Source organism: Bos indicus x Bos taurus, chromosome X (genome assembly GCF_003369695.1).
Source record: "Bos indicus x Bos taurus breed Angus x Brahman F1 hybrid chromosome X, Bos_hybrid_MaternalHap_v2.0, whole genome shotgun sequence".
NCBI lineage: Eukaryota > Metazoa > Chordata > Mammalia > Artiodactyla > Bovidae > Bos > Bos indicus x Bos taurus.
In genome coordinates, this window is record NC_040105.1 from 66,018,926 (window position 1) to 66,046,375 (window position 27,450).

The 27,450-nt window shown below is 41.4% G+C and overlaps 1 protein-coding gene across 2 annotated transcripts in view; it reads right to left on the bottom strand.

Annotated features, from left to right (window-relative positions):
* Positions 1-210: 210 nt before the first annotated feature.
* HDAC8 (histone deacetylase 8) overlaps positions 211-27,450 on the bottom strand; it is a 238,788-nt gene continuing 211,548 nt past the window's right edge. For both annotated transcript variants that reach the window (XM_027533139.1, XM_027533138.1), the window contains one exon: positions 211-768. In XM_027533139.1, coding sequence (XP_027388940.1) covers positions 760-768 — 9 coding nt within the window. In that variant the 3' untranslated portion in view covers positions 211-759. The remainder of the gene's footprint in view (positions 769-27,450) is intronic.

Consider the following 27,450-nt stretch of genomic DNA (forward strand, 5'->3'; position numbering starts at 1 on the left):
GTACAGGTCAGAGTTTGGCTTTCTGTCCCTGGGACTTAGTGGAAGACACACTAGTTCCTCAGCAGGATCCAGCACTCAGAGCCACCCTATCAGGGTGGGGCAGGGCAGAACAGGGAAGCAGCAGGGTTAGTCTTTATACTTCAGTGAGAGGAAATGTTCACGACTGTGTGCTGTCAGTGGTACTTTACAATGAGGAAAGTGGAAGAGAGGTAGGTTTGCAAAGATTTTATTAAAAAACAAAATAAATTCATAATCTTGAAAACAACATAGGTGGATTTCTCCCCATCTGTGACCAGATCCCCCTCCCCCAAGGTTCCACCTGGATGATCCTGAGGCCTAAACCCTGACTCTCATCTCCCCACTGCCCCACCAACTGCCAACCAAATCTCCATGCTTTCCTCCAGCTTCTGATCTGTCTCCTTTAAGAAAATAAAAATACCCCTCCCCAACTTGCCTAAAAATAATTTTCAAAGATTAAAAACGGCATCTGTGTGTTTTTTAAAAATAAACACTTAAAATGTTGGAAATGTTTGTCTTCCCCTAGGTCTAGTTGAGGCCTCTGGGGTGCCTGCCTGCTTCATGCTAGGAGGCCAGCTGCCACTTGGTGCCCCTTGGAAATTTTCAGGAAGTAATTTCTTCCAAATTTCCCCTGCAGTCACAAATTCCACACACTGCTCGCATAAACACGCTGTCTTCATTATAGGCACTGCACTTTGGCTCTGGAAATTTGATCTCTTTTTGTCAACTAGACCACATGCTTCAGATTCCCTGCAAATAGAGAAAACAAAATTCAAATTCAAGTAACATATGTGAACTATACCTCAGTAAAGCTGTTAAAAAAGGCACTTTCATTTTGGGGCTTGTTCTCTTGCTGTCCTTGGGAACCCTGCCTGCCCCCACTCACCAACATAGGAACAAGCTCAGGCTAGGCTGCTGGATGGTGAGAGAGATCTGGTCCATTTACCCCAGCAACCACCAGCCACCCACCAGGCATGTGAGTGAGGCCTTGGACAGCTGGCTGACTGCAGTGCTAGGTGAACTCAGCCCAAACCAGAAGAACCGCTCAGCTGAACCCAGCCCTATTGCCAACTCACAAAGTCATGAGCTAAACAAATGGTTGTTTTAAGCCACACATACACACACGCACAAATTTGGGTAATACTTTTCAGAGTCCATACTTCACTAACTGCATCAGATCTTTCCACACCCCCAACATTTCTTCCCCTGCTTAGCAAGGTACAACCCTTTTAGCATTTTCTCTCATGAGCACCTGTGAAAGATGAATTGGGGATTTCCCCCTACTCTCAGGTCTAAGAATCTTTGAGGGAAAAGCAGCCACTTGAAATCTTACAGCACTGGTCCCTCCACAGTCTTCTTCTTGACCTACTTCCCCAAGCCAAAATACTGGGCTCCAAACCCTACTGACCACTTCTACTCTAAAACAGGAAGGATGTTCCATGAGGGCAAGGACCTAGCTGCCTTACTTTTGGTTGATATCTAGCACAGTGCCTCACACATAGTAGGTGCTCAATAAATGGATGAATGGAAGAAAGGAAGGAAAGAAAAATCAGCACCCACTTGCCTATCTAGTTTAATTTTTAATACAATATTAAATATACACAATGGAGTATTACTCAGCCATTAAAAAGAATACATTTGAATCAGTTCTAATGAGGTGGATGAAACTGGAGCCTATTATACAGAGTGAAGTAAGCCAGAAAGAAAAACACCAATACAGTATACTAACACATATATATGGAATTTAGAAAGATGGTAACGATAACCCTGTATGCGAGACAGCAAAAGAGACACAGATGTATAGAACAGTCTTTTGGACTCTGTGGGAGAGGGTGAGGGTGGGATGATTTGGGAGAATGGCATTGAAACATGTATAATATCATATATGAAACGAATTGTCAGTCCAGGTTAGATGCATGATACAGGATGCTTGGGGCTCGTGCACTGGGATGACCCAGAGGGATGGTACGGGGAGGGAGTTGGGAGGGGGGTTCAGGATGGGAAACACGTGTATACACGTCGCAGATTCATGTTGATGTATGGCAAAACCAATACAATATTGTAAAGTAATTAGCCTCCAATTAAAATAAATAAATTTATAATAAAAAATTTCAATTAATAAAAACTTGGAAAAAAATTAAACATACAGTAAAAGTGACTTTCTTTGCTATGTGCAGTTCTATGATTTTTAACACAGGTCAGATTCTTAAGACAGATTGGTCCCATTACTCATCAAAATTTCTTCTGCTTTCTTTTTGCAGTCACATCCTCCCCTCCCCCTCTTACCACCTGGCAATACTGACCTATTCTCCATCACCGTAAGTGTTGTCTTTTTGAGAATGTTATATAAATGGAATCATCAGTATGTGATGTTTTAAGGCTGTATTCTTTCAAGCAGCATAATGCCTTTAATTTTCATGCAAATTTTTAGTGTATCAATAGTTTATTCCTTTTTTGGGGGCAGTACTTAACTCTGTAATTTTAAAATTACTATAGATTTATAGGAAGTTGTAAAAAAAAGTACCAAGAAGTAGCCTTCACCAAGTTTTTCCAAGTGGCAATATCTTACATAATTATTATTTAATATCAAAACCAGGAAATTGACACAGGTATAATTCACAGACCATATTTAAATTTTGCCAGTTTTATATGCACTTATTTGTGTGTGTGTATATATTCTATGAAATTTTTATCACATGTGTAAATTTGTATAACCCCCACCACAAGAGGGCTTCCCTCATAGCTCAGTTGGTAAAGAATCCACCGCAATGCAGTAGACCCCAGTTTGATTCCTGGGTCAAGAAGATCCCCTGGAGAAGGGATAGGCTACCCAGTCTAGTATTCTTGGGCTTTCCTTGTGGCTCAGCTGGTAAAGAATCTGCCTGCAATGCAGGAGACCTGGGTTCGATCCCTGGGTTGGGAAGATCCTCTGGAGAAGGGAAAGGCTACCCATTCCAGTATTCTGGCCTGGAGAATGACATGGAGTGTGTCCATGGGGTTGCAGAGAGTAGGACACGACTGAGTGACTTTCACTTTCATTTTCCACCACAAGAAGATACAGAACTATTCCATCACCATAAGACCTCCCTCAAGCCACCTTGTTAACCCCCCTCCACCCCCTATCTTTAAGCCCTGACAACCATCAATCTGGTCTCTAGGTCTATAACTTTGTAATTTCAAGAATGTTATATAAATGAACTCCTACAGTATAAAACATTCTGAGATTTTTTCCCCCTCACTCAGCACAATGCTCTTAAAGATCCATCAAGGCTGTTGTGTGCATTAAGTCAGTTCCTTTTTGTTTGCTGAGTAGTGTTCCATGGTATGTACCCCACCAACACTGTATGAAGGATCTAGTTTCTCAGCGTTCTTGTTAACATTTGGTGGTGGCACTAGTTTTTATTTTGACCATTCTGATAGGTGTGTAGGGATCTCTCATTGTGGTCTCAATTTCCATTTTCCTAATGGCTAATAATGTTGAACATCATTTCATGCACTTATTTGCTGTCTGTATATCCTCTTCATGTCTTTTATTAATTGGATTTTTTTTTTACTGTTGAGTTTGGAGAGTTCTTTATATACTCTAGATATAAATCTGTTGTTGGATATATGATTTGCAAGCATTTTATCTCAGTATATAATTTGTCTTCACATTCTTCTTTATTGGTCAAGCCGTGTGGCTTGTGGGATCTTAGTTCTCTGACCAGGGATTAAACCCAGACCCTTGGCAGAGAAAGTGTAGAGTCCTAAACCACTGGACTGCCAGGGAATTCTGATTTTTCATTCTTCTAACTTTTGCAAAGCAAAAGTTAATTTTTTGGATCATGGCTTGGGTGTTTTCAACCCTTAAGTTCATAATCTCTGGATAATCTTTGATTCTTCATCTTTTACTCTCCATATCTTATGAGTTGCCAGATCTAACCTCAAGATGTCTTCCATATCTGTCCTCTCTTTTCTGTTCCCCTCTCTGCACCTTAGCCATAGCTCCCATCACTCAGGTCACTGAAACAGCCTTTTAACTGGTGCTCCCACTTCTGGATCTGTCCCCCACACAATTCTAGCTGTGATCACATGCCTCCTCTGCTCCATAATAACTTTAGCAGCTCCCGAGTACCTATGAATGAAATCTAACACCTTAGCTTACATGTGTCCCATCCATACTTTCCCATCTCCATGTGAGCCTTTGCGTGTGTTGTTGACTGTGCTGAGGAGACCTATAGGGGGTCCTGGTGCTGAAGCGAGGGTGCTTCCATCTTTAAGAATAGCCAGAGCTTGATGAATGAGTGAGTGCACAGTTGAACAAAATCCCACGTCCAAGTGTCCCAATGACACATGTTCACAGAAAGGAAAGGTGGGTGCTGTGTTCTCTACTGCTCTGTCTCACTCTCTAGTTACATTTGGAGGCAATTAAGAAAAACAACAGAAATAGTTTCCATCAAAAGTTGATGATGAGCAATATTGAGTTTGGGTAACAATGAAAATGTAAGCTTAAATAATGCCCATTGTTTTCCCCTCACATCTAGCTTTTCCAGCAGTGGGTGGCAGCCTGAGAAAATTCTAAAGGCCAGCATATCTGCAGCCTGGAGAGACACAGAGTACAGATCAGAGGGGCAAACTCAAATGTCTATAGAGGCCAAGAATATATTGGATGTCAATAGAACAGACTGGGGGTAAGACATATGGATCCCTCTGGATCCTTTTTCTTTTCCCTACTTTGTAGAATGGCCTGAATGTAAGAAATAATTTCCTTTTTTCTTAACTCTATTACAAAAGAAAACAACATCAAAATGGTGTCAGCAAGATGAGAAATGGAAACTCACACTTGGCCTAGAGTAGGAGATACAACAGGGAAAGGTGGAATTTGTGGCAAACAGGAAGGTACCTGCTCACAAAGCGGGCAGCTGCTACTTGGTTCCAGCCAATCACTAGTGAGCAGGAATGTGGGTCAGATCTTTCCACTTTCCAAGAGAAGTCAGACATTCACATCTTTACACAGAGTTTTCATAGTGTGAAATGTGGACAACTGCTTTAAATGTTTAAATGACATTACATGGCACATTAATCTGTTAGGCTAAACCAAAACAACTTTGGAGATAAGATGTGGCTCACAGACTCCTAGTTTGTGATCTCTGGGATAGTTCTGACTTATACCCATGGCACCCCGTTTCACTCTCAAGTATCTTGGTTTTGACAATACATTATGTCCTCATCCTACCTCTGATGTAGAAGAAGGAGTACTGAACTGGGACTCAGGAGGCTTGGGTTCGATTGATTCATCAACTGACTAATTCATCTGTTCGTTCATTTATTCAATCAACATTTATTATCTACTCTTTGCCAGTACTAGGTGCTTGTGAGCACTCTACTCTTTTTCATTGTTGCTGCTAATTAATAGACTTTATTTTTGGAGCAGTTTTAGGTTTACAGAAAAACTGAGCAGAAAGTGTACAGATCTCTCATATTCCCCTGTTCCTCATCTCCCCCCAGGAGGCAATTTCCCCTAGTATTAACATCTTGCATTAGTATGTACATTTTTTATAGCTGATGAATGAATATTGATACATTATTATTTAGTCCATAGTTTACATTAGGGCTCATTCTTGGTTTTGTACAGGCCTACGAGTTTTGAAAAGTATATAATATTATGTATCCATCATTACAGTATCACACAGAATAGTTTCACTGCTCTAAAATTCTTATGCTCCACCTATTCATCTCTCTCTTCCTTTCCTTAACCCCATCACAGCCACTGATATTTTTACTGTCTTTATTGTTTTGTCTTTTCAAGAATGTCATATGGCTAAAATCATGTAGTATGGAGCCTTTTGAGAATGGCTTCCTTTACTTAGCGATACACATTTAATGTTATTCTACATTTTGTCACTTAATAGCTCATTTCTTTTTAGTGCTGAAAAATATTCCATTGTCTGAATGTACCACAGTTTATCCATTCACCTACTGAAGGACATCTTCGTTGCTTCCAAGCTTTGGCAATTATGAATAAAGCTGCTATAAACACTCATGTGCAGGTTTTTGTGTGGACGTGAGTTTTCATCTTACTTGAATAAATAGCAAGGAGCAGGACTGTATGTAAGACTATGTTTTAGTTTTGTAAGAAACTGCCAAACTGTCTTCCAAGATGGCGGTTCTGTTTTGCATTCCCACCAGCAATGAATGAGTTCCTGTTGCTCTACATCCTTGTCAGCATTTGGTGGTGTCATCGTTTTGCTTTTAGCTATTCTATTAGGTACGTAGTGGAACTCACTGTTTTAATTTGCAATTCCTTAGTGACATGATAGTGAGCATACCTTAATGTACTTAACTGCACCTGCGTAGCTTCTTTGGTAAGGTGTGTATTAAGATCTTTGGCCCATTTTTTGGATTGGGTTGTTTTCTTATTGTTGGGTTTTAAGAATTCTTTGTATGTTTTGGCTAATTGTCCTTATTGGATATGTGTTTTGCAAGAATTTCTCCCAGTCTGTGGCTTGTCTTTTTATTCTCATAATTTTTAGTCTTTTTAATGTACAGCAGTGCTGTCCAATAGAACTTTCTGGGATGATGGAAATGTTCTATATCTACGCTGCCCAATATGAGAGCCACTAATTACCTGTGGCTATTGAGCACTTAAAATATGGCCAGTACAAGTGAGGAACTGAATTTTAAATTTAATTTTAATAACTTAAATTCAAATGGCCACATGTAGCCAGTGGTGACCATATTGGACAGTACAGATATAGAACAGTTCCCTTTTGCTTTTTTTTTCTTTATGACATTGACTGGGGTCATTCTTATTTGCTCTTTCATTTATAACCTCCCTTTCAATCCATTAGGAAGTCCTGTCAATTCTACCTCCACAATATTTTCTAAATCCACCCATTTCCCTCCCACCTTCACTGTGATAACTTTACTCCAAGCCATTGTCACCCCTTGCATGGACAACTCTAATAGCCTCATCACTGGTCTTCTTGCTTCCATCCTTGCCACCTACAATCCTTCCTCTATATAGCAGCATGGTTATTTTGTTAAAACTTAGGTCAGATCACATTACTTGGATGCTTAAAGCCCTCTAAGGCTTCCAATCACACCTAGAATAAAATTCAAACTACTTAGCCATCAAGCTCTGCAGGGTCTGGCCCTGTCCCTGGTCTCTTGTCTGCTCTGCCCTCTTTGCACTCTCTGTTCTGGCCACATGGAACTTCTTTGTGTTATTGGAACACACTAGTCATTTTTCCCTCTTAGGGCTCCGCCTTCTTTGCACATGTTATTCCTTCTACCTAGCATGCTCTGTTCCTGGATATTCTCATCCCTGACTCTTCTTTTCACTCAGGTTTCAATCCAAAAATCACCTCTGAGGGGCCTGATGACTACCTAGTCTAAGTTGCCACCCCCAGTCACTCATTTTCTGCCACATGATTCTATTTTCTTCAATGCACTTAGCACACCAAACACATCTTGTGAGGGCAGGGATGTGTTACTCTTGTTCATCACTATTGTTAGCCACTTTGACAGTGCACAGGAATCCATCAATTAGTATTCACTGAAAGATACAGTTCTTGCAATTAAGGAGCTCTCAGTCTAGCAAGGAAAGCATATATGGAGACAACACGTCATAGTCCATAGCAATAAGGCCATATAATACCAGTCTATACAGAGTGCTGAGGGCATTTGAAGAGAGGGCATGGAAGGCTTCATGGAGGAGGTGTCATCTTAAAGGGCAAATGAAGAGAGAATGTACCAGGCAGCAGGAACAGAGCAGGATGTATAAAAGCACCTGTAAAGCTTTTGTGGCCAGAGCACAGAATGAGGGTCAGGGACAGGTTTGTTTGTGTGGGTGTGTATGTGTGTGCATGTGCAATGAGGCTGGAGAGACTGTTGGAGGTCAGATCATCAAGGGTCTAGAAGGCCATAGTCTTATCCTAGAGGCCATGTGGAGCCTCCAAACAATTTTAAGATGGGGAGGAGTCTCATCTAGTGTGATCTAGGGCTAGAGAAACTTCCCTGGTAGCTGCCTCATCACATCAGGCTTGAGGGTCTCACTCTTTACCTGGGAACAATGGCAGAACAAAGGATTTCTAGGAAGCCTTAGGTATGTGCTGAAATGGATGGGTGATTTTAGTTTTTAGCTCTTAATTGTCAACTATATTGTTTGTCTTAGAATGTAGATCCCTCTTGTCATCAGAAAGCCTTTCAATGACAATTAGTATAACCGCCAGTTACCACTTGTCTGCCTCTGACCTGAAATAGAACCTGAGGCTGTGAATTAATCCCACCAGGCTTCTGGCATCTATAGGATATCAGCACTAGTACCCTGATGTTTTGGGTGCTCCGGTCTTAACTTGCAAGGGACTACTGCAGTCTCAAACTGAATTGAAGCAATTTCTAAAATAGCCTATGATTCATTTTTTCTCCCCCCCGTGCCTAAATCTGCTGGCTCCATGTGGAGGGATAGGCACCAGTAACTGGAGAGGTGACATCACAGGAGTGGGCTGCATGCCTGCCAGCCAGGCAGCTTGTAGAGCTCGGCCTCAAGCAGTCTATCTGCTGGGCTGGGCGATGCCTCCCAGCCACTTTAGAGTCATAGCTCTAGATTCTTTGGTCCATGAGCTTTCTCCACATTTCTTTTTCAGACAAAAACTCTGGGCTGAGAAATCCAGGATAATGGGAATAGCAGCGGCAGGAAGAATAATACAGCCTTACATCTGTATAATGATTTAGAGTTGTGAAAGCCATTTGCTCCATTTTGCTCCTCCCAAACAGCAGTGGGAAATGGAAGCTGGGGTTTTCGGCCTGAACTGGGGTTGCACAAAAGAACAAAATGCTAACATTCCCTGTTCTCCACAAGGTACACCATGATTGGGCCTTGGATGCCACCAGAAAGTCAGAAAGATTCTTTTCAGCTTCTAGGTGCTTCCTGGAAGAGTAATTCTCCAGGACAAACTGCCTGGCAGGCACAGTCTACGAACCACGCCACCCTGATGGAGCCAGAAAGTAGTGCCAGTCCCAGCACTGTCAACTCTTCCTGTGCACCCTGGCTTACAGTCCCCATGGTCCCAAAGACTTTCACAGGAGCCAAAGTCATGGCCTGTAACTGTGGAGGCCTGAAGGTAGGGTGTGTCTTGAACATCTGGAAATGCCAACAGCTGCCAGGGTAGCTCAAGGGCCCGTGAAAAGAAAAAACACCAACATATCAGTCATTGTTGTGGATCCTGCAGTGAAGAGCCACTAAGCCTTCCCGTGAACAGCTGAGGAGTAGGGTGAAGGGAGTCTTTCCTTGGAGAAGCCATAAAAATAGTTTTGCAGTGGTCTCATGTTGGCTTTGTGATCTTCAAGCACCTGGTCTTGGCATAGCTTGGTGTCTCCAGCGCTCCACTGCTATCACTAGCATAAGAAGTCTCCCTGCCTGACTCCCCTCTCCTGCTCCTCCATGCATCATGGCTACCAGGCTGGACACCAAAGGGGTGGCATACTCTTGCTTGGACTTTTTGGTTTTATATTAAATTTCAGTGTCACTTGTGTGTGTGCATGCGTGCCTGTGTGTGTGCGGTGGTGGTGGGAGGCCTGGCGGAGAGTGGGGTGGACACGACAAATCCACAGATGCTCAGCAGTATTGTGAGAGTGGAAGTTGCTGTGGCTGCTGTAGCTGCCACCACCATCACCACCACCACTATGTGAATTCAGACCCACTGAAAGGCCACAGGTGCTGGTTAGTGCCATGAAAACGTCATCTCGGGAAACCAAGATGCTATCCTCAGGCAATTCTGTCTGTTGGAAACCTTGGCGGGGTATAAAAGTGATCCTTTGGAAGGTTGAATCTGTAAACTTATATGTGGAAAGTGACAGACAAGAGGAGAACATCCTTGCATCCAAAGCAGAGAGGCCTCCCATAACTTGTTTTCCAGCTCAAGGGGGATATGTGCGCCTATGAAAATAGATTAAGGATCACTGCCTTGGCCTGTTTTAGAGATGTGAATAAAAATCTTGGCTGGGGACTGCCTCCTTTCTGGTTGACTGATTTTTCAATTGATTTGTATTTATTAGCTAATGAAATTAAAGTTGTAAAAATGATAACAGAAACACAATAAATCTCTCCCACAACTGGCTGTTTCTATGTCACTATGGTGCATTCCTCACTTTGATTACTTCAAAGTCTATTATTTTGTTCTCAATTATTCTGTTTTTCTGGCACTGGAGAAAATCAATTTGTTTTATTTTCTCTTATTCATGCACTCAATTATACTCTTCGGGCACATTTAATCACTTTGATGTTTTCATTTTATGGCCCATCTCTAGGCACTTCAGCTGCATTGCTGCCAACGGGCAAGCAGGACTAATTTGCATGTCACAATAGACTTGAAATTCTAACTCAATTTAGAAATCTTTATGAAATCTCCCTCCAAAATATGCTTGGAGCTGCAAAGAGGCAGAAGGATGTGAGTAAACCAGAAGCTTATAAAGATGCTTCCCTTTCTCAAACACTGAGAGCTCTTTGGTGGCCTGACTGTAGATTCTGGATGTCCCTATCCAGGTACAGCAGAGCAGTTCACAGGATGGGATGTCTGCAGAGCTTCCCCTGGAACTTTGTGGTGAGAATCTTGCAAAGGCTGTCCTCAGCAGCAAGGCCAGGGAGACTGGGCCTGCTTACTCTGGCATAAACTGCCCCTTAGCACTGCTGGATTTGGCGGCTGTGCTAAAGACAGCACCTGAATCTCAGTTGGTTAAAGGGCCTCCGGGTAGATAGAGAGAATTGTCAACAGTTAGGCATTCCAGAACCCTGAGTGGTTTAACCTTATTTTCTCTGATAAGCTCCAACTCCCCTTTTGCCCCTTGATTATTTTAGAGCTAAAGGCTGGAGGGGACTAAAGTGATATAATTGCTTTAGGCATGAACTTTGAACAGACAGAAAAAAAGCTTAATTAAACAACTTATAGGTCTCCAACTATTTTTCAAAAGCTTTTGGTTTGTTGTATGCAAAAACCAGCAGCTCCACCCGGCAGAAGGAAAATTTCATATTTCTTCTAAACTTCCGGTATGATGTTCATTTTCTCATGTGGAATCCCAGCTCCCTCGCTTCTTTACTGTGTGAACTTGTACAAGCTAATCAGCCTCCCTAAGTTCTATTTTATGTTAAACAAGGCTAATCACATTATCTACTTCAGAGCTAGGTTTGTTTCCTAAACTTCAGTACTGTCAAGAATTTTGCCATGATCACATATCATTTATGTCAAAACCTCTCTTTTCTTTTACACTCTCAAAACACTTAAATTCATCCAAAGCAAGGTGTCTGTGAAATCAAAGTGTTTGATGTGGTAGTTATAATTTTTTGAATACACATTAAAACATATTTACATGAAATAAACCAAATTCATTCCTGTTTCAGAATCTTTGCTCTTGCTCTCCTGTTCATCCAGAATGTTCTTCATCCCAATTTTTGCCAAGTTCCTCCCTTTACTGCATTTAGCTCTATTCCCAAATGTCACCTCCTCAGGAAGGCCTTTACTGACCATCCTACCTAAAAAAGTACCCTTTCTGAATTTACCAGTAACCAATTACCAAATATTTATTTGCTTACTGTCTTTCTTCCCCATTAGAAAGAAGTAAGCTTCATGATGGGCAAGGCTTTCACCTGTCCTTTTTACATCTCTATCATGTAGAATAATGCCTAGCATATATTAATACCAATTACATATTTGTTGAATGAAAGAAACAAGAAAGTAAAATGTCAGCCGAGTGGTAACCAGTCTCTCTTTCCACCCAATGAGGGTGGTGTCAGAGAAGGCAGAGTGGAAAACCAGGACTTTTATCCAAGCTCAATGGCAAGGAGGCCCACCTAGGAGGCTTTAGTAACAAGGTGCCACTGCCATTCTTGGGCAGGGTGGTACCCTGAGGTGGAGTAGGGGGAGCCTGAATTTCCAGTCCTGCCCACTAGCAATGAATACCCCTCCTCCCCCAGGCTGTCAATGAGAACTGCGTGGGAAACCTAGATGTTTACCCCATCCAGAGGTAACGGGGTGGAGCCTCCCTTCCTTGCCACCATGGTATTAGAGGAAGCCTGCTAAAACTGAAGATTTAAATAAGATGCAAGGTTTGGAGAAAAGAAAGGGTTCCTAAATGATTAATGCACATAGAGGAAAATAGAGATCTCTTCAAGAAAATCAGAGATACCAAGGGAACATTTCATGCAAAGATGGGCACAATAAAGGACAGAAATGGTATGGACCTAACAGGAGCAGAAGATATTAAGAAGAGGTGGCAAGAATCCATAGAAGAACTATACAAAAAAGATCTTCATGACCCAGATAACCACGATGATGTGATCACTCACCTAGAGGCAGACATCCTGGAATATGAAGTCAAGTGGGCTTTAGGAAGCATCACTGCAAAAAAAAGCTAGTGGAGGTGATGGAATTCCAGCTAAGATATTTCAAATCCTAAAAGATGATGCTGTGAAAGTGCTGCACTCATTATGCCAGCAAATCTGGAAAACTCAGCAGTGGCCACAGGACTGGAAAAGGTCAGGTTTTATTCCAATCCCAAAGAAAGGCAATGCCAAAGAATGTTCAAACTACTGCAAAATTGCACTCATCTCACATGCTAGCAAAGTAATGCTCAAAATTCTCCAAGTCAGGCTTCAGCAGTACATGAATTGAGAAATTCCAGATGTTCAAGCTGAATTTAGAAAAGGCAGAGGAGCCAGAGATCAAATTGCCAACATCTGTTGGATCATTGAAAAAGCAAGAGAGTCCCAGAAAAACGTCTACTTGTGCTCCATTGATTACGCCAAGGACTTTAACTGTGTGGATCACAAAAAACTGTGGAAAACTCTTCAAAAGATGGGAATACCAGACCACCTGACCTGCCTCCTAAGAAATCTGTATGCAGGTCAAGAAGCAACAGTTGGAGTCAGACATGGAACAATGGGCTGCTTCCTAATTGGGAAAGGAGTGCGTCAAGGCTGTATATTGTCACCCTGTTTATTTAACTTCTATGCAGAGTACATCATGAGAAATGCTGGCCTGGATGAAGCACAGGCTGGAATCAAGATTGCTGGGAGAAATATCAATAACCTTAGATATGACACCACCCTTATGGCAGAAAGTGAAGAGGAACTAAAGAGCCTCTTGATGAAATTGCAAGAGGGGATTGAAAACGGTGGCTTAAAACTCAGCATTCAAAAAACTAAGATCATGGCATCCAGTCTCAATACTTCATGGCAAATAGATGGGGAAACAATGGAAACAGTGACAGACTTTATTTTTTTTGGCTCCAAAACCACTGCAAATGGTGACTGCAGCCATGAAATTAAGACTCTTGCTCCTTGGAAAAAAAGCTATGACCAACCTAGACAGCATATTAAAAAGCAGAGACATTACATTGCTGACAAAGGTCTGTATAGTCAAAGCTATGGTTTCTCCAGTAGTCATGTATGGATGTGAGAGTTAGACCATAACGAAAGCTGAGCACCAAAGAATTGATGCTTTTGAACTATGGTGTTGGAGAAGACTCTTGAGAGTCCCTTGGACTACAAGGAGATCAAACCAGTTAATCCTAAAGGAAATCAGTCCTGAATATTCATTGGAAGGACTGATGCTGAAGCTGAAGCTCCAATATTTTGACCACCTGATGTGAAGAACTGACTCATTGGAAAAGACCCTGATGCTGGGAAAGATTGAAGGCAGGAAGAGAAGGGGACAACAGAAGATGAGATGGTTGAATGGCATCACCAATTCGATGGACACGAGTTTGAGTAAGCTCCGGTAATTGGTGATGGACAGGGAAGCCTGGCGTGCTGCAGTCCATGTGGTCGCAAATAGTTGGACACAACCGAGCAACTAAACTGAGGATTTATACAACTATCTAAAATGTTCAGGATGTAATAGAAAATCACTCATACCAACAACAGAAAACTCTCAACTTGAATGAGAAAAAGGCAATCAAGAGAGACCAACATAGAATGACAGTGATGTTGGGAATATCCAATAAGCAGTTTAAAGCAGCCATCATAAAAATACCTCAACAGGCAATTATAAACATGTTTGAAACAAATTAAAAATAGTCTCAGCAAAGAAACAGAATATAGAAAAACTAAATGGAGATTTTAGAACTGAGAAGTACAAATAGTGAAATAAAAACCTCAACAGATGGACTCAATAGCAGAATGGACAGGGCAGAGGAAGAATCAGTAAACTGGAATATATAGAATAGAAATTACCTAATTTGAACAAAAGGCAAAAAAAAAAATAGTCAAAAATGAGCAGAACCTCAGTGACCAGATGGGACTATGATAAAAGATCTAATATTCATGTCACCAAAGTTCCATAGGAAGAGGAGAAAGAAGGTAGGACTGAAAAAGTATTTGAAGAAATAATGGCTAAAGATTCCCCAAATTTGGCAAAAGATAAAACCTTAGAAACAATGGAAATAGTGACAGAGTTCATTTTCCTGGGCTCCAAATTCATTGCGGATGGTGACTGCAGCCTTGAAATGAAAAGACGATTGTTCCTTGGAAGAAAAACTATGAAAAACCTAGACAGTATATTAAAAAGCAGAGACATTACTTTACCAACAAATGTACATATAGTCAAAGTTATGGTTTTTCCAGTAGTCATGTATTGATGTGAGAGTTTGGACCATAAAGAAGACTGAGTGTTAAAGAATTGATGCCTTCAAACTGTGGTGCTGGAGGATTCTTGAGAGTCCCTTGGACAGCAAGGAGATCAAAACAAGTTAATCCTAAAGGAAATTAACCCTGAATATTCATTGGAAGGACTGATGCTGAAGCTCTAATACTTTGGCTACCTGGTGGGAAGAGCTGAGTTGTTGGAAAAGACCCTGATGCTGGGAAAGATTGAAGGCAGGAGCAGAAGGGGATGACAGAGGATGAGATGGTTGGATGGTATCACCAACTCAATGGACATGAGTCTGAGCAAACTCTGGGAAATAATGAAGGACAGGGAAGCCTGGCGTGCTGCAGTCCATGGGGTTGAAAAGAGGTGGATACGACTGAGCGACTGAACAACCACAACAAAAACCATACAGATTAAAAAAGCTGACTGAATTCCAAACTGCATAAACTCAAAGATCTATACCAAGATCTATCATATCAAATCCCTGAAAACTAAGGAAAAAGAAAAGTCTGGACAGTAGAAAAACAAAAACAAATGCTTTCATATAAGGGAGCTGCTAAGTCGCTTCAGTCGTGTCCAACTCTGTGCAACCCCATAGACGGCAGCCCACCAGGCTCTGCTGTCCCTGGGATTCTCGAGGCAAGAACACTGGAGTGGGTTGCCATTTCCTTCTCCAATGCATGAAAGTGAAAAGTGAAAGTCAAGTCACTCAGTCGTGTCCGACTCTTAGCGACCCCATGGACTGCAGCCCACCAGGCTCCTCCGATCATGGGATTTTCCAGGCAAGAGTACTGGAGTGGGGTGCCATTGCCTTCTCCCATATAAGGGAGAGATAGTTCAAATGACAATGGTTTTCCCATTAAAAACCTTGGAGGCCAGAAGGAGGTGGTACAGCATTTTTCGGGTGCTGAAAGAAAATAAATGTCAACCTTGAATTTTACATCCAGTGAAAATATCCTTCAGGAATGAAGGGGAGATGAAAATATTCTCAGAAGAAAGAAAACTAAGAGAATTTGTTGTTACTAGACCCACCCTAATGACTAGGTAAAGGAAGTTTTTGACAGGGAAAGGAAATGGTGATTGAAGATAGCTTGGAACGCCAGGAAGGAAGAAAGAACAATGGAAAGGATAAAAACATAGGTAAATATCAGATTTTTATCTCCTCTTGAGTTTTTTAAATTATGTTTGATGATTAAAGGAAACATTATAACATTCTCTGATGTAGTTCTGAATAAATAGAGGAAATATCTATTAGATTATATAATAACACAATAAGGTTACAAGTGGGGAAGAGGAAAGGGACTTAAAAGTAAGGTTTCTATACTTCACTCTAACTGGTACAATGTCAACACCAGTAGACTATAACAAGTTACATATGTATAATATATACCTAGCTGCTACTGCTGCTGCTAAGTCGCTTCAGTCGTGTCCAACTCTGTGCGACCCCATAGACAGCAGCCCACCAGGCTCCCCCATCCCTGGGATTCTCCAGGCAAGAACACTGGAGTGGGTTGCCATTTCCTTCTCCAATGCATGAAAGTGAAAAGTCAAAGTGAAGCTGCTCAGTCATGCCGACTCTTAGTGACCCCATGGACTGCAGCCCATCAGGCTCCTCTGTCTATGGGACTTTCCAGGCAAGAGTACTGGAGTGGGGTGCCATTGCCTTCTCCAGATAGACTGTATACTGGGTCATAAAACAAACTTCAACAAATTGAAAATATCTGAAATTATACAGAACATGTTTTCTGACCACAATGGTACTAAAGTAGAAATTTTAAAAAAAACCTCCTGAAAAAAATCTTTAGGCCCAGATGGTTTCATTGGAGATTTCTACTAAAAAAGGACAATTAACACCAATTCTATACTATCTCTTGCAGAAAATACAAGAAAAGGTAACATTTCCAAACTCACTTTTATAGGACTAGTACTGATCTGATACTGAGAGCAAATGATGGCATTACAAAAAATAAAACTACAGACTAATATCCCTCATGGATATAGATGTAAAGTCTTCAGTAAAATATTAGCAAATAGAATTCTTAGTTTTTAATTCTTAGAATTAACAATTTTTACATATATTAGCTAATTCTAAAAACTACATATGGCAGTCCAAGATGGTGGAATAGAAGGACATATGCTCATCTTCTCCTGCAAGAACTCCAAAATTACAACTTGCTGCTGAACAGCCATCAACAGGAAAATGTTGGATCCCACCAAAAAAAGATACCCCACATCCAAGGGCAAAGGAGAAGCCCCAGAAAGATAGTAGGAGGGGTGAAATCACATTTAGAATCAAACCCCATACCCACCAAAGACACTCGAAGGGCTCAATCAAACCTTGTGTGCACCAGGACCCAGAGTTCCCACAGAGACTGAGCCAGAACTGTGTTGAGTGTCTCCTGCAGAGGTGTGGGTCACCAGTGGGCTGCTGCAGGGGCAGGGGCTCTGGGTGCAGAAACAGACTCTTGGAGGGGACAAACAAAAGCTTGTGTGCACCAGGACCCAGGAAAAAGGAGCAGTGACCCCACAAGAGACTGAGCCAGACTTGCACGAGAGTGTCCAGAAGTCTCTCACAGAGGCGTGGGTTGGCAGTAGCCTGCTGCAGGGTTGGGGGCACTGAGTGCAGCAGTGCATGAATGGGATCTTTTGAAGGAGGTCCACATTATCTTGATTACTTCCACCATAGTTTGGCCTCAGGTCAAACAACAGGGAGGGAACACAGCTCCACCCATCAACAGAAAATTGGATTAAAGATTTACTAAGCATCATGAGAAACTGGGCTGGAAGAAGCACAAGCTGGAATCAAGATTGCTGGGAGAAATATCAATAACCTCAGATATGCAGATGACACCACCCTTATGGCAGAAAGTGATGAGGAACTAAAAAGCCTCTTGATGAAAGTGAAAGAGGAGAGTGAAAAGTTGGCTTAAAGCTCAATATTCAGAAAACTAAGATCATGGCATCTGGTCCCATCACTTCATGGGAAACAAATGGGGAAACAGTGGAAACAGTGTCAGACTTTATTTTTCTGGGCTCCAAAATCACTGCAGATGGTGAGTGCAGTCATGAAATTAAAAGACGCTTACTCCTTGGAAGGAAAGTTATGACCAACCTAGACAGCATCTTCAAAGGCAGAGACATTACATTGCCAACAAAGGTCTGTCTAGTCAAGGCTATGGTTTTTCCAGTGGTCATGTATGGATGTGAGAGTTGGACTGTGAAGAAAGCTCAGAACTGAAGAATTGATGCTTTTGAACTGTGGTGTTGGAGAAGACTCTTCAGAGTCTCTTGAACTGTAAGGAGATCCAACCAGTCCATCCTAAAGGAGATCAGTCCTGGGTATTCTTTGGAAGGAATGATGCTAAAGCTGAAACTCCAGTACTTTGGCCACCTGATGTGAAGAGTTGACTCATTGGAAAAGACTCTGATGCTGGGAGGGATTGGGGGCAGGAGGAAAAGGGGATGACAGAGGATGAGATGGCTGGATGGCATCACCGCCTCGATGGACGTGAGTTAGAGTGAACTCCGGGAGTTGGTGATGGACAGGGAGGCCTGGCGTGCTGCAATTCATGGGGTCACAAAGAGTCAGACACGACTGAACGACTGAACTGAAGCATGGTCCCACCCATCAGAACAAGACCCAGTTTCCCCCTCAGTCAGTCTCTGCCATCAGGAAGCTTCCATGAGCCTCTTATCCTTCTCCATCAAAGGGAAGACAAAATGAAAACCACAGTCACAGAAAACTAACCAATCTGATCACATGGACTACAGCCTTGTCTAACTCAATGAAACTATGAGCCATGCCATGTATGGCCACCCAAGACGGACAGGTCATGGTGGAGAGTTCTGACAAAATGTGGTCCACTGGAGAAGGGAATGGCAAACCACTTCAGTATTCTTGCTTTGAGAACCCCATGAACAGTATGAAAAGGCAAAAGGATATGACACTGAAATATGAACTCCCCAGGTCGGTAGGTGCCGATTTATGCTACGGAGATAAGTGGAGAAATAACTCCATAAAGAATGAAGAGATAGAGCCAAAGCAGAAATAACACCCAGTTGTGGATGGAACTGGTGATGGAAGTAAAGTCCGATGCTGTAAAGAGCAATACTGCATAGGAATCTGGAATGTTAGGTCCATAAATCAAGGCAAATTGGCAGTGGTCAAACAGTTGGCAAATTGGCAGATGGCAAGAGTGAACATCGACATTTTAGGAATCAGCGAATTAAATGGACTGGAATGGGTGAATTTAACTCAGATGACCATTATATCTACTACTGTGGGCAAGAATCCCTTAGGGAAATGGAGTACCCCTCATAGTCAACAAAAGAGTCGGAAATGCAGTACTTGGATGCAATCTCAAAAATGACAGAATGATCTCTGTTCATTTCCAAGGCAAAAAATTCAATATCACAATAATCCAAGCCTATGCCCCAACCAGTAATGCTGAAGAATCTTAAGTTGAATGGTTCTATGAAGACCTATAAGACCTTCTAGAATTAACACCCAAGAAAGATATCCTTTTCATCATAGGGGACTAGAATGCAAAAGTAGGATGTCAAGAGATACCTGGAATAACAGGCAAATTTGGCCTTGAAATACAAAATGAAGCAGGTCAAAGGATAACAAGAGTTTTGCCAAGAGAACGCCCTGGTCATAGCAACACCGTCTTCCAACAACACAAGAGAAGACTCTATGCATGGACATCACCAGATGGTCAATACCGAAGTCAGATTGATTATATTCTTTGCAGCCAAAGATGGAGAAGCTCTCTACAGTCAACAAAAACAAGACTTAGAGCTGACTGTGGCTCAGATCATGAACTCCTTATTGCAAAATTCAGACTTAAATTGAAGAAAGTAGGGAAAACCACTACACCATCCAGGTACGACATAAATCAAATCCTTTATTTTTATACAGTAGAAGTGACAAATAGATTCCAGGGATTAGATTTGATAGACAGAGTACCTGAAGAACTATGGACTAAAGTTTGTGACATTGTTCAGGAGGCAGTGATTAAGACCATCTCCAAGAAAAAGAAAGGCAAAAAGGCAAAATGGTTGTCTGAGGAGGCCTTACAAATAGCTGAGAAAAGAAAAGATGCAAAAGGCAAAGAAGAAAACGAAAGATATACCCATCTGAATGCAGAGTTCCACAAAATAGCAAGGAGAGATAAGAAAGCCTTCCTCCATGATCAATGCAAAGAAATAGAGGAAAATAATAGAATAGGAAAGACTAGAGATCTTTTCAAGAAAATCAGAGATACCAAGGGAACATTTCATGCAAAGATGGGCACAATAAAGGACAGAAACAGTATGGACCTAACAGAAGCAGAAGATATTAAGAAGAGTTGGCAAGAATACATAGAAGAACTATACAAAAAAGATCTTAATGACCTAGATAACCAAGATGGTGTGATCACTCACCTAGAGCCAGACATCCTGGAATGTGAAGTCAAGTGGGTCTTAGGAAGCGTCACTACGAACAAGCTAGTAGAGGTGATGGAATTCCAGTTGAGCTATTTCAAATCCTAAAAGATGATGCTGTGAAAGTGCTGCACTCAATATGCCAGCAAATTTGGAAAACTCAGCAGTGGCCACAGGACTGGAAAAGGTCAGTTTTCATTCCAATCCCAAAGAAAGGCAATGCCAAAGCATGCTCAAACTACCACACAATTGCACTCATCTCACATGGTAGCAAAATAATGCTCAAAATTCTCCAAGCCAGTCTTCAACAGTATGTGAACCATGAACTTCCAGATGTTCAAGCTGGTTTTAGGAAAGGCAGAGGAACCAGAGATCAAATTTCCAGCATCTGTTGGATCATCGAAAAAGCACGATAGTTCCGTAAAAAGATATATTTCTGCTTTATTGACTATGCCAAAGCCTTTGACTGTGTGGATCACAACAAACTGTGGGAAATTCTTTAAGAGATGGGAATACTGGACTACCTGACCTGCCTCTTGAGAAATCTGTATGCATGTCAAGAAGCAACAGTTAAAACTGGACATGGAAAAACAGACTTGTTCTAAATCAGGAAAGGAGTACATCAAGGCTGTATATTGTCACCCTGCTTATTTAACTTATATGCAGAGTACATCATGAGAAACGCTGGACTGGAAGAAGCACAAGCTGGAATCAAGATTGCCAGAAGAAATATCAATAACCTCAGACATACAGATGACACCACCCTTATGGCAGAAAGTGAAGAAGAACTAAAGAGCCTCTTGATGAAATTGCAAGAGGGGACTGAAAAAGGTGGCTTAAAACTCAGCATTCAGAAAACTAAGATCATGGCATCCGGTCTCAATACTTCATTGCAAATAGATGGGGAAACAATGGAAAGAGTGAGAGACTTTATTTTGGGGGGCTCCAAAATCACTGCAGATGGTGACTGCAGCCATGAAATTTAAAGATGCTTGCTCCTTGGAAGAAAAGTTATGACTAACCTAGACAGCGTATTAAAAAGCAGAGACATTCATTACTTTGTCAACAAAGGTTTGTCTAGTCAAAGCTATGGTTTTTCCAGTGGTCATGTATGGATGTGAGAGTTGGACTATAAAGAAAACTGAGTGCCAAAGACTTGATGCTTTTGAGCTGTGGTGTTGGAGAAGACTCTTGAGAGTCTCTTCAATGGCAAGGAGATCCAACCATTCCTGAATATTTTTGGAAGGACTGATACTGAAGCTGAAACTCCAATACTTTGGCCATCTGATGAGAATTGACTCATTGGAAAAAACCCTGATGCTGGGAAAGACTGAAGGTGGGAGGAGAAGGGGACGACAGAGGATGAAATGGTTGGATGGCATCACCGACTCTATGGACATGAGTTTGAGTGAGCTCCGGGAGTTGGTGATGGACAGGGAAGCCTGGCATGCTGCAGTCTGTGGAGCCACAAAGAGTCGGACATGACTGAGTGACTGAACTGAATTGAAATATACATATATTATATATATTTTATATAATATATATATTGTATATACATTATATAATATACATAGGTCATATATATATATATACATACACATATCCTTGCTAATATATATAAGATATAGGGGCTTCCCTGATGGTGGTGGTTTAGTCACTAAGTCGTGTTGACTTTTGGGATCCCATGGACTGTAGCCTGCCAGGCTCCTCTGTCCATGGGATTTTCCAGGTGAAAATACTGGGGTGGGTATTTTCTCCTCCTTCTCCAGAGATCTTCCTGACCCAGGAATCAAACCCAGGTTGCCTGCATTGCAGGCAGATTCTTTACCAACTGAGCTATGAGGGAAGCCCTTCCCTGGTGGTGGCTCAGTGGTAAAGAATCTGCCTGTAAAATGCAGGAGATGTGGGTTTGATCCCTGTGTCAGGAGGATTCCTTGGGGAAACAAATGGCAACCCACTCCAGTATTCTTGCCTGGGAAATCCCATAGACAGGGGAACCTGGTGAGCTACGGTCCTTGGGTTTGTAAAAGAGTCAAACATGACTTAACTACTAAACAAAACAAAACAAAAAGTAATATATATAATATAACATACAAAAATATATATATTTATTTCTAGGAATTAAAAACTAAGAATTCTATTTGTTAGTATTTTATCGAAGGCTTTACATTTCATGAAGGATATTAGCCTATAGTTTTCTTGTGATGCCATCATTTGTTTTCAGTATCAGGGCAATACTAGTCCTATATGGACTTCCCTAGTGGCTCAGATGGTAAAGAATCTGCCTGCAACGTGGGACACCCAGGTTTGATCCCCAGGTCGCTAAGATCTCCTGCAGAAGGGAATGGCTACTCACTCCAGTATTCTTGCCTGAGGAATTCTATGGACAGAGGAGACTGGCAGGCTACAGTCCATGGTGTCACAGAGTCGCACATGACTGAGTGACTAACACAATTAATCACAACATATAATATGGGCTTCCCAGGTGTCACTATTGATAATGAACCCACCTGTCAATGCAGGAGATGTAAAAGATGAGGGTTCAATACCTGGGTAGGGAAGATCCCCTGGAGGAGGGCATGGTAACCCACTCCAGTATTCTTGCCTGGAGAATCCCATGGACAGAGGAGCCTGGACAGCTCCTATGGACTGCAACCCCACAGTCCATAAGGGTTGCAGAGTTGGACATGACTGAAGCGACTTAGCACATATACAATATATAACATATCTAATCTAATCTAATATATATATAATCAGATTTCATCTAATCTAATATATAATATACTATATATTACACCATGAACAAGTGGGATTTATCCCAGGTATATAAAGCTAGTTCAATATTTGATAATCAATCAATGTAACCTACCATGTTAAAAGGCTAAAAAGAAAAATTACATATATGGCAGTATTAGTATCAACTGATACAGCAAAAACATGAAATAAAATTCAACATCCATTCATGACATAAATTCTCATGAAACTAGGAATATAGAGGGGTACTCTCTCAACTTTTAAGGGAAATCAACAAAACCTAGAGCTGACATCATACGTATTGGTAAAAGTGAATGTTTTCCCTCTAAGTTCTAGAACAAGGTAAGGATATCTGTTCTCACCACTCTTATCCAACATAATACTCGAAGTCTTAGCCAGTGTAATAAGGCAAGAAGAGGAAATAAAAGGCATATAGATCAGACAGACAGAAAGAAAACTGTCTCTATTTGCAGATGGTGATCTATGTAGAAAATCCTACGGAGTCTACAAGATAACATCTAGAAATTATAAATGAGTTCAGAAGTGTCACAGGATATAAGCACAATATACAAAAAATATATTTCTGTATACTAGCAACAAACACATGGAAACCAAAATGAAAAACATTAACTCAATAAAAGAAAAACTTTTATAAAACCTGCTAAGGATGTGTATGCTGAAAATGACAAAATGCTGATGGAAGGAAATAAGAGAAGATCTCGATAAATCGAGAAATATACCATGTTCATGGACTGGAATTCTCTCCAAATTGATATACAGATTTAACACAACTCCTAACAAAATCTCATCAAGGTGTTTTTTTTTAAGATATAGAAAAAGTTATTCTAAAGCTTATATGGAAAGGCAAAGAAACTAGTATAGCTAAAACAAGTTTGAAAAGGAAGAGGAATCACTCTACCTGATTTTAAGATTTATTATATAGCTGCAGTAATCAAGACATGAATAGACACATAGATCAATGGCACAGAAGAGAAAACCCCAAAAGAAAGAGACAGTTGCCTTGAGAATGAGAATTTTTGAAAAGGTGGTGGTCCTAGGGAGCTATCTGGATTTTCTGCCCTTCTACTAGATTGAAGAGGTTTTACATCATGACATGCTTTTCAAGACAAAAGGAAGCACCCTAGAATTACTAGAGGTACCTAAGAAAGGAGTCAGTACTTCAGACATGTAAAATAGTCCACCTCCAGTCCCTTATTTGCAGCTACAGTGACCAGATTTTGTAAACTAAAAATTGGGACATAAGGTCTGATAAAGATTATTGTCTTTTTCTTAAAAAGCTCCAACATGTATTTCTTTTTTCTGACTGTAAAAGCAAGACATGTTCATATAGGAATTTTGAAAAATAACAGAAAAAGAATAAAGAACAAATAAGAAATTACCCATAATTTCAATTCTACCATCAAAGATAACTACTGTTATAATTTTTGGTATATTTCCCTCTAGCGTTTTGCTATGCATATCCATACATTCACTCACACAGACATTATGTATATTTGCAAAGTTGAGACTATATGGTATTAAATCATTTCACACCCTGTTTTTTCACTTAAGATTGTTACCATGAGCAAATTATTCTCTTGTCATCAAATTAGCTTTAAAAATTTCTTTTTAATTGGCTGCAACAAATTATTCCATGTAGTTATACTAACATTGTATCATATCTCAAATTCAATGTATTGAAAAAGAACACATCAAGTATATATTTCTGTAAAACTATCCCCTACTCCCAATGGCTCCCCATCCCAGTTGGTATCAAGGCTGGAAACCTCAGAGTCATCTTTACTTCTTCCTTTCTCCTTGATCCCCTATAAATGATATACCTCCAAATGCTATTGATACTCTCTTCCTAACAGCTCTCAGTCATCCAGGAGGAATAGGATAGGGAGTATCCTACCACCAGTGTTCTGGTCCAGGTCTTTGAAGGCTCACCCTTGAAATACCACCATGATCCATCCAAATATCACTGCATCATGTCATATCTTAGTTTCAGAACCTAGAATGGCTCCTACTTTACTGTATTGGTATGTACAATTTAGTATGAAATTCAAGTAAACCTGCCATCTCTCCCTGGCCCCCACCTATCCAAGTTTCCCCTGCTTATGAGCACTTCCCTCTTCTATCTATTCAAAACACCCCAACCTTATGAAAGTACTCTCCCTAAAGTTTTACTTCTCTTCTTCTGTCTTGCACCAGCCCTTATTATGTCCTGACCTGTCTAAGGGGGTTAGTTTTGGCTCCTCATCTCAACTTCTCAGCTGTGTTTCAGAGGCAGGATTCATGTCTTAAACTTCTCTTATATGTCTCATGACACTAAGCACATGGGGAGTTCCAAAAAATATTGATTGATTGATTTATCTGGGCTTTAATGTGGAGACACAGTGATACTTCTTAAAATCAATCTGGTTCAGAACCTCACTTTGGGAGACATTGCAAGGTGGGAAGGGGTGATTGGAAAGAGCAGACATGGGATGATGACTAGACTTGACCCAGCAATAGTGCCAAGGAGAGGAGAGGCACCAGGCCTAGCTTCAAATCCTGATGTCATCACTTACTTGTTATGTGACCGTGGGCTTATTATATTACCTCTGCAGGCACCAGTTTCCTACCTCATAAGGTAACAGGGAGAAAAAAATGAGATCACATATGTAAAGAATACAGCATGGTGATGCACAGTAGGCTTTCAATAATAGGAGTTGCCACCTCCTGGATTTAGGTAGGTATTTCAAGTCTTCAAAAGTAACCTGTCAAGGGTTTTTATGGTTTGTTAAAAGCTGCTGTTGAAATTACTGGAACTTTGGGGAATAGCCTTCATTTTCATTTTAGAATTTCTAAAATTTTCAGTATGACATATTGACAACTTTTTCTGTTTAACAATGACAATAACAACAACAACAATAACCAAGCTTTCCAATTCTTACACCATTTAGTGAAGCAAGCGAGGCTCCTAGAAGAGACCATAGGGAGCTGGAGAGGGATAAAGAAAAAGGACAGAGGATGGCAAGGTGAGATAAGGGATGAACATCACAGAGATCCTCACCTGAAGTCATGCAAATTGGCTCATAATAGGCTCCAAAATCCTGCTCCAAAGTCCTTCCAAGAAGCCCTGAAGCAAATGGTCAGTCTGTCTTGGGTCTGGCCCTGCCTTGCAATTTATCCTCATGGCTTCTCAGGGGGCAAGAGAAGGTGTGGAAATAAGCTGAGTTTTCATGGTGTGGAGTCCCACCAGGCAGGAGCACTGCTTCAAGCTGGGGACTCCAGCAGGTCTTGGACATGCCCAGACCTGATGCCCCCAATTGCTAGTCCTTAGAAGAATGTCAATCCCAGACATCAGGCTGCCAGAGGAGGTGCTGCTTACACTAAGCACAGTGGTTCTCCTGAGAATATTACCTGTAGATGTGCAAAGGGTCTTGGCTTGGGGCTGTGGAACTGTAAATAGACTGGGATTGGTGATCACAGCACAATTCAGACAGTAGGAGTCAGGTGGACTGGCTTCTTCAACCTGTCCTTCTCTTTTACTTCTCTACTCGGCACAAAATAGAGCTGGAAGGTTCAGTTACAGTATAGTGGAGAGGGGGGCAAGGCTAAAAGGCCTACATCAGGGACAAGAATTTCAAATGCTGCTTATAGACGAGTTCCTCCCATTTCCAGAGAGAAATCAGATTTCAGGTGCTTTGGATCAACCACACAGAAGTCAGGTATGTAGTACCAGGTGGAAGGGGCTTACCAGGGGTGACTGGAAAAAGTAGATGACGAGTAGGCTTGATAGGGCAACACTACAAAGAGAGGAAGGACACTGGAAATGACAAACCCGACTCCAAAGCCTCAATTTGTACAGCCCTGGGTTCAAGTGTTTGCTCCACTACCTATTAACACAGTGTAGCACAGAGTAGGTGCTTAGTAATTACTTGCTGAATGAATAAAGGTGACCTTGGCCAAGTAATTTATCCTCTCTGAGCCTCAGTTTCCTCATCTGTAAGATAAATAGTAGCTATTATTCTTATTATTTCTCCTGTGGTGTCTCTCCCAACACCCACATCAGTTTGCTGGTCCATCTCCCCAACCCTGCACCATAGAGGCTGCCATACTAAGTCTCCTTCACTAAGGGTCAGAAAGGGCAGATGTGCGTAAGACCTGCTCTTCCCTCTTTTATCCTATCTCCTTCTCTCCTCCTCCTTACTTCCTGGTCCCATTTGTTTCCTTTTCTATCTCTGGCAAACATAGAGTCTGGGAACTCAGAGCAAATGTAGAAACCTCCAGTTACAACTCCAACACATTCTCACATATGCACAACTCACCCTTTCCTGCCCCTCCCCCACCAGGTCTGGCCTGGACTGCAACATGAAACTTTTGGCCCCCTAGGGACTTTTACTTGATTTAAATGTCATCAGGACCAGGGATTAGAAAACCTCTACCCCTGTTTCCCCATGCAGAGCTAGGCAGGCTCAAGGAGGTAGCTGCCTCTGGGGATTGATCACATCAGCAGTGTTTCAACTCTGGAAGGTTCTCTGTGAGCTAACTCCTCTGGAGTCAACCAGAGAGGAAAGGCAAACAAGTTTGAGCACATGAAGATGGTTCAAGGGTGATTTTACAGTAGTGGTCATGATCT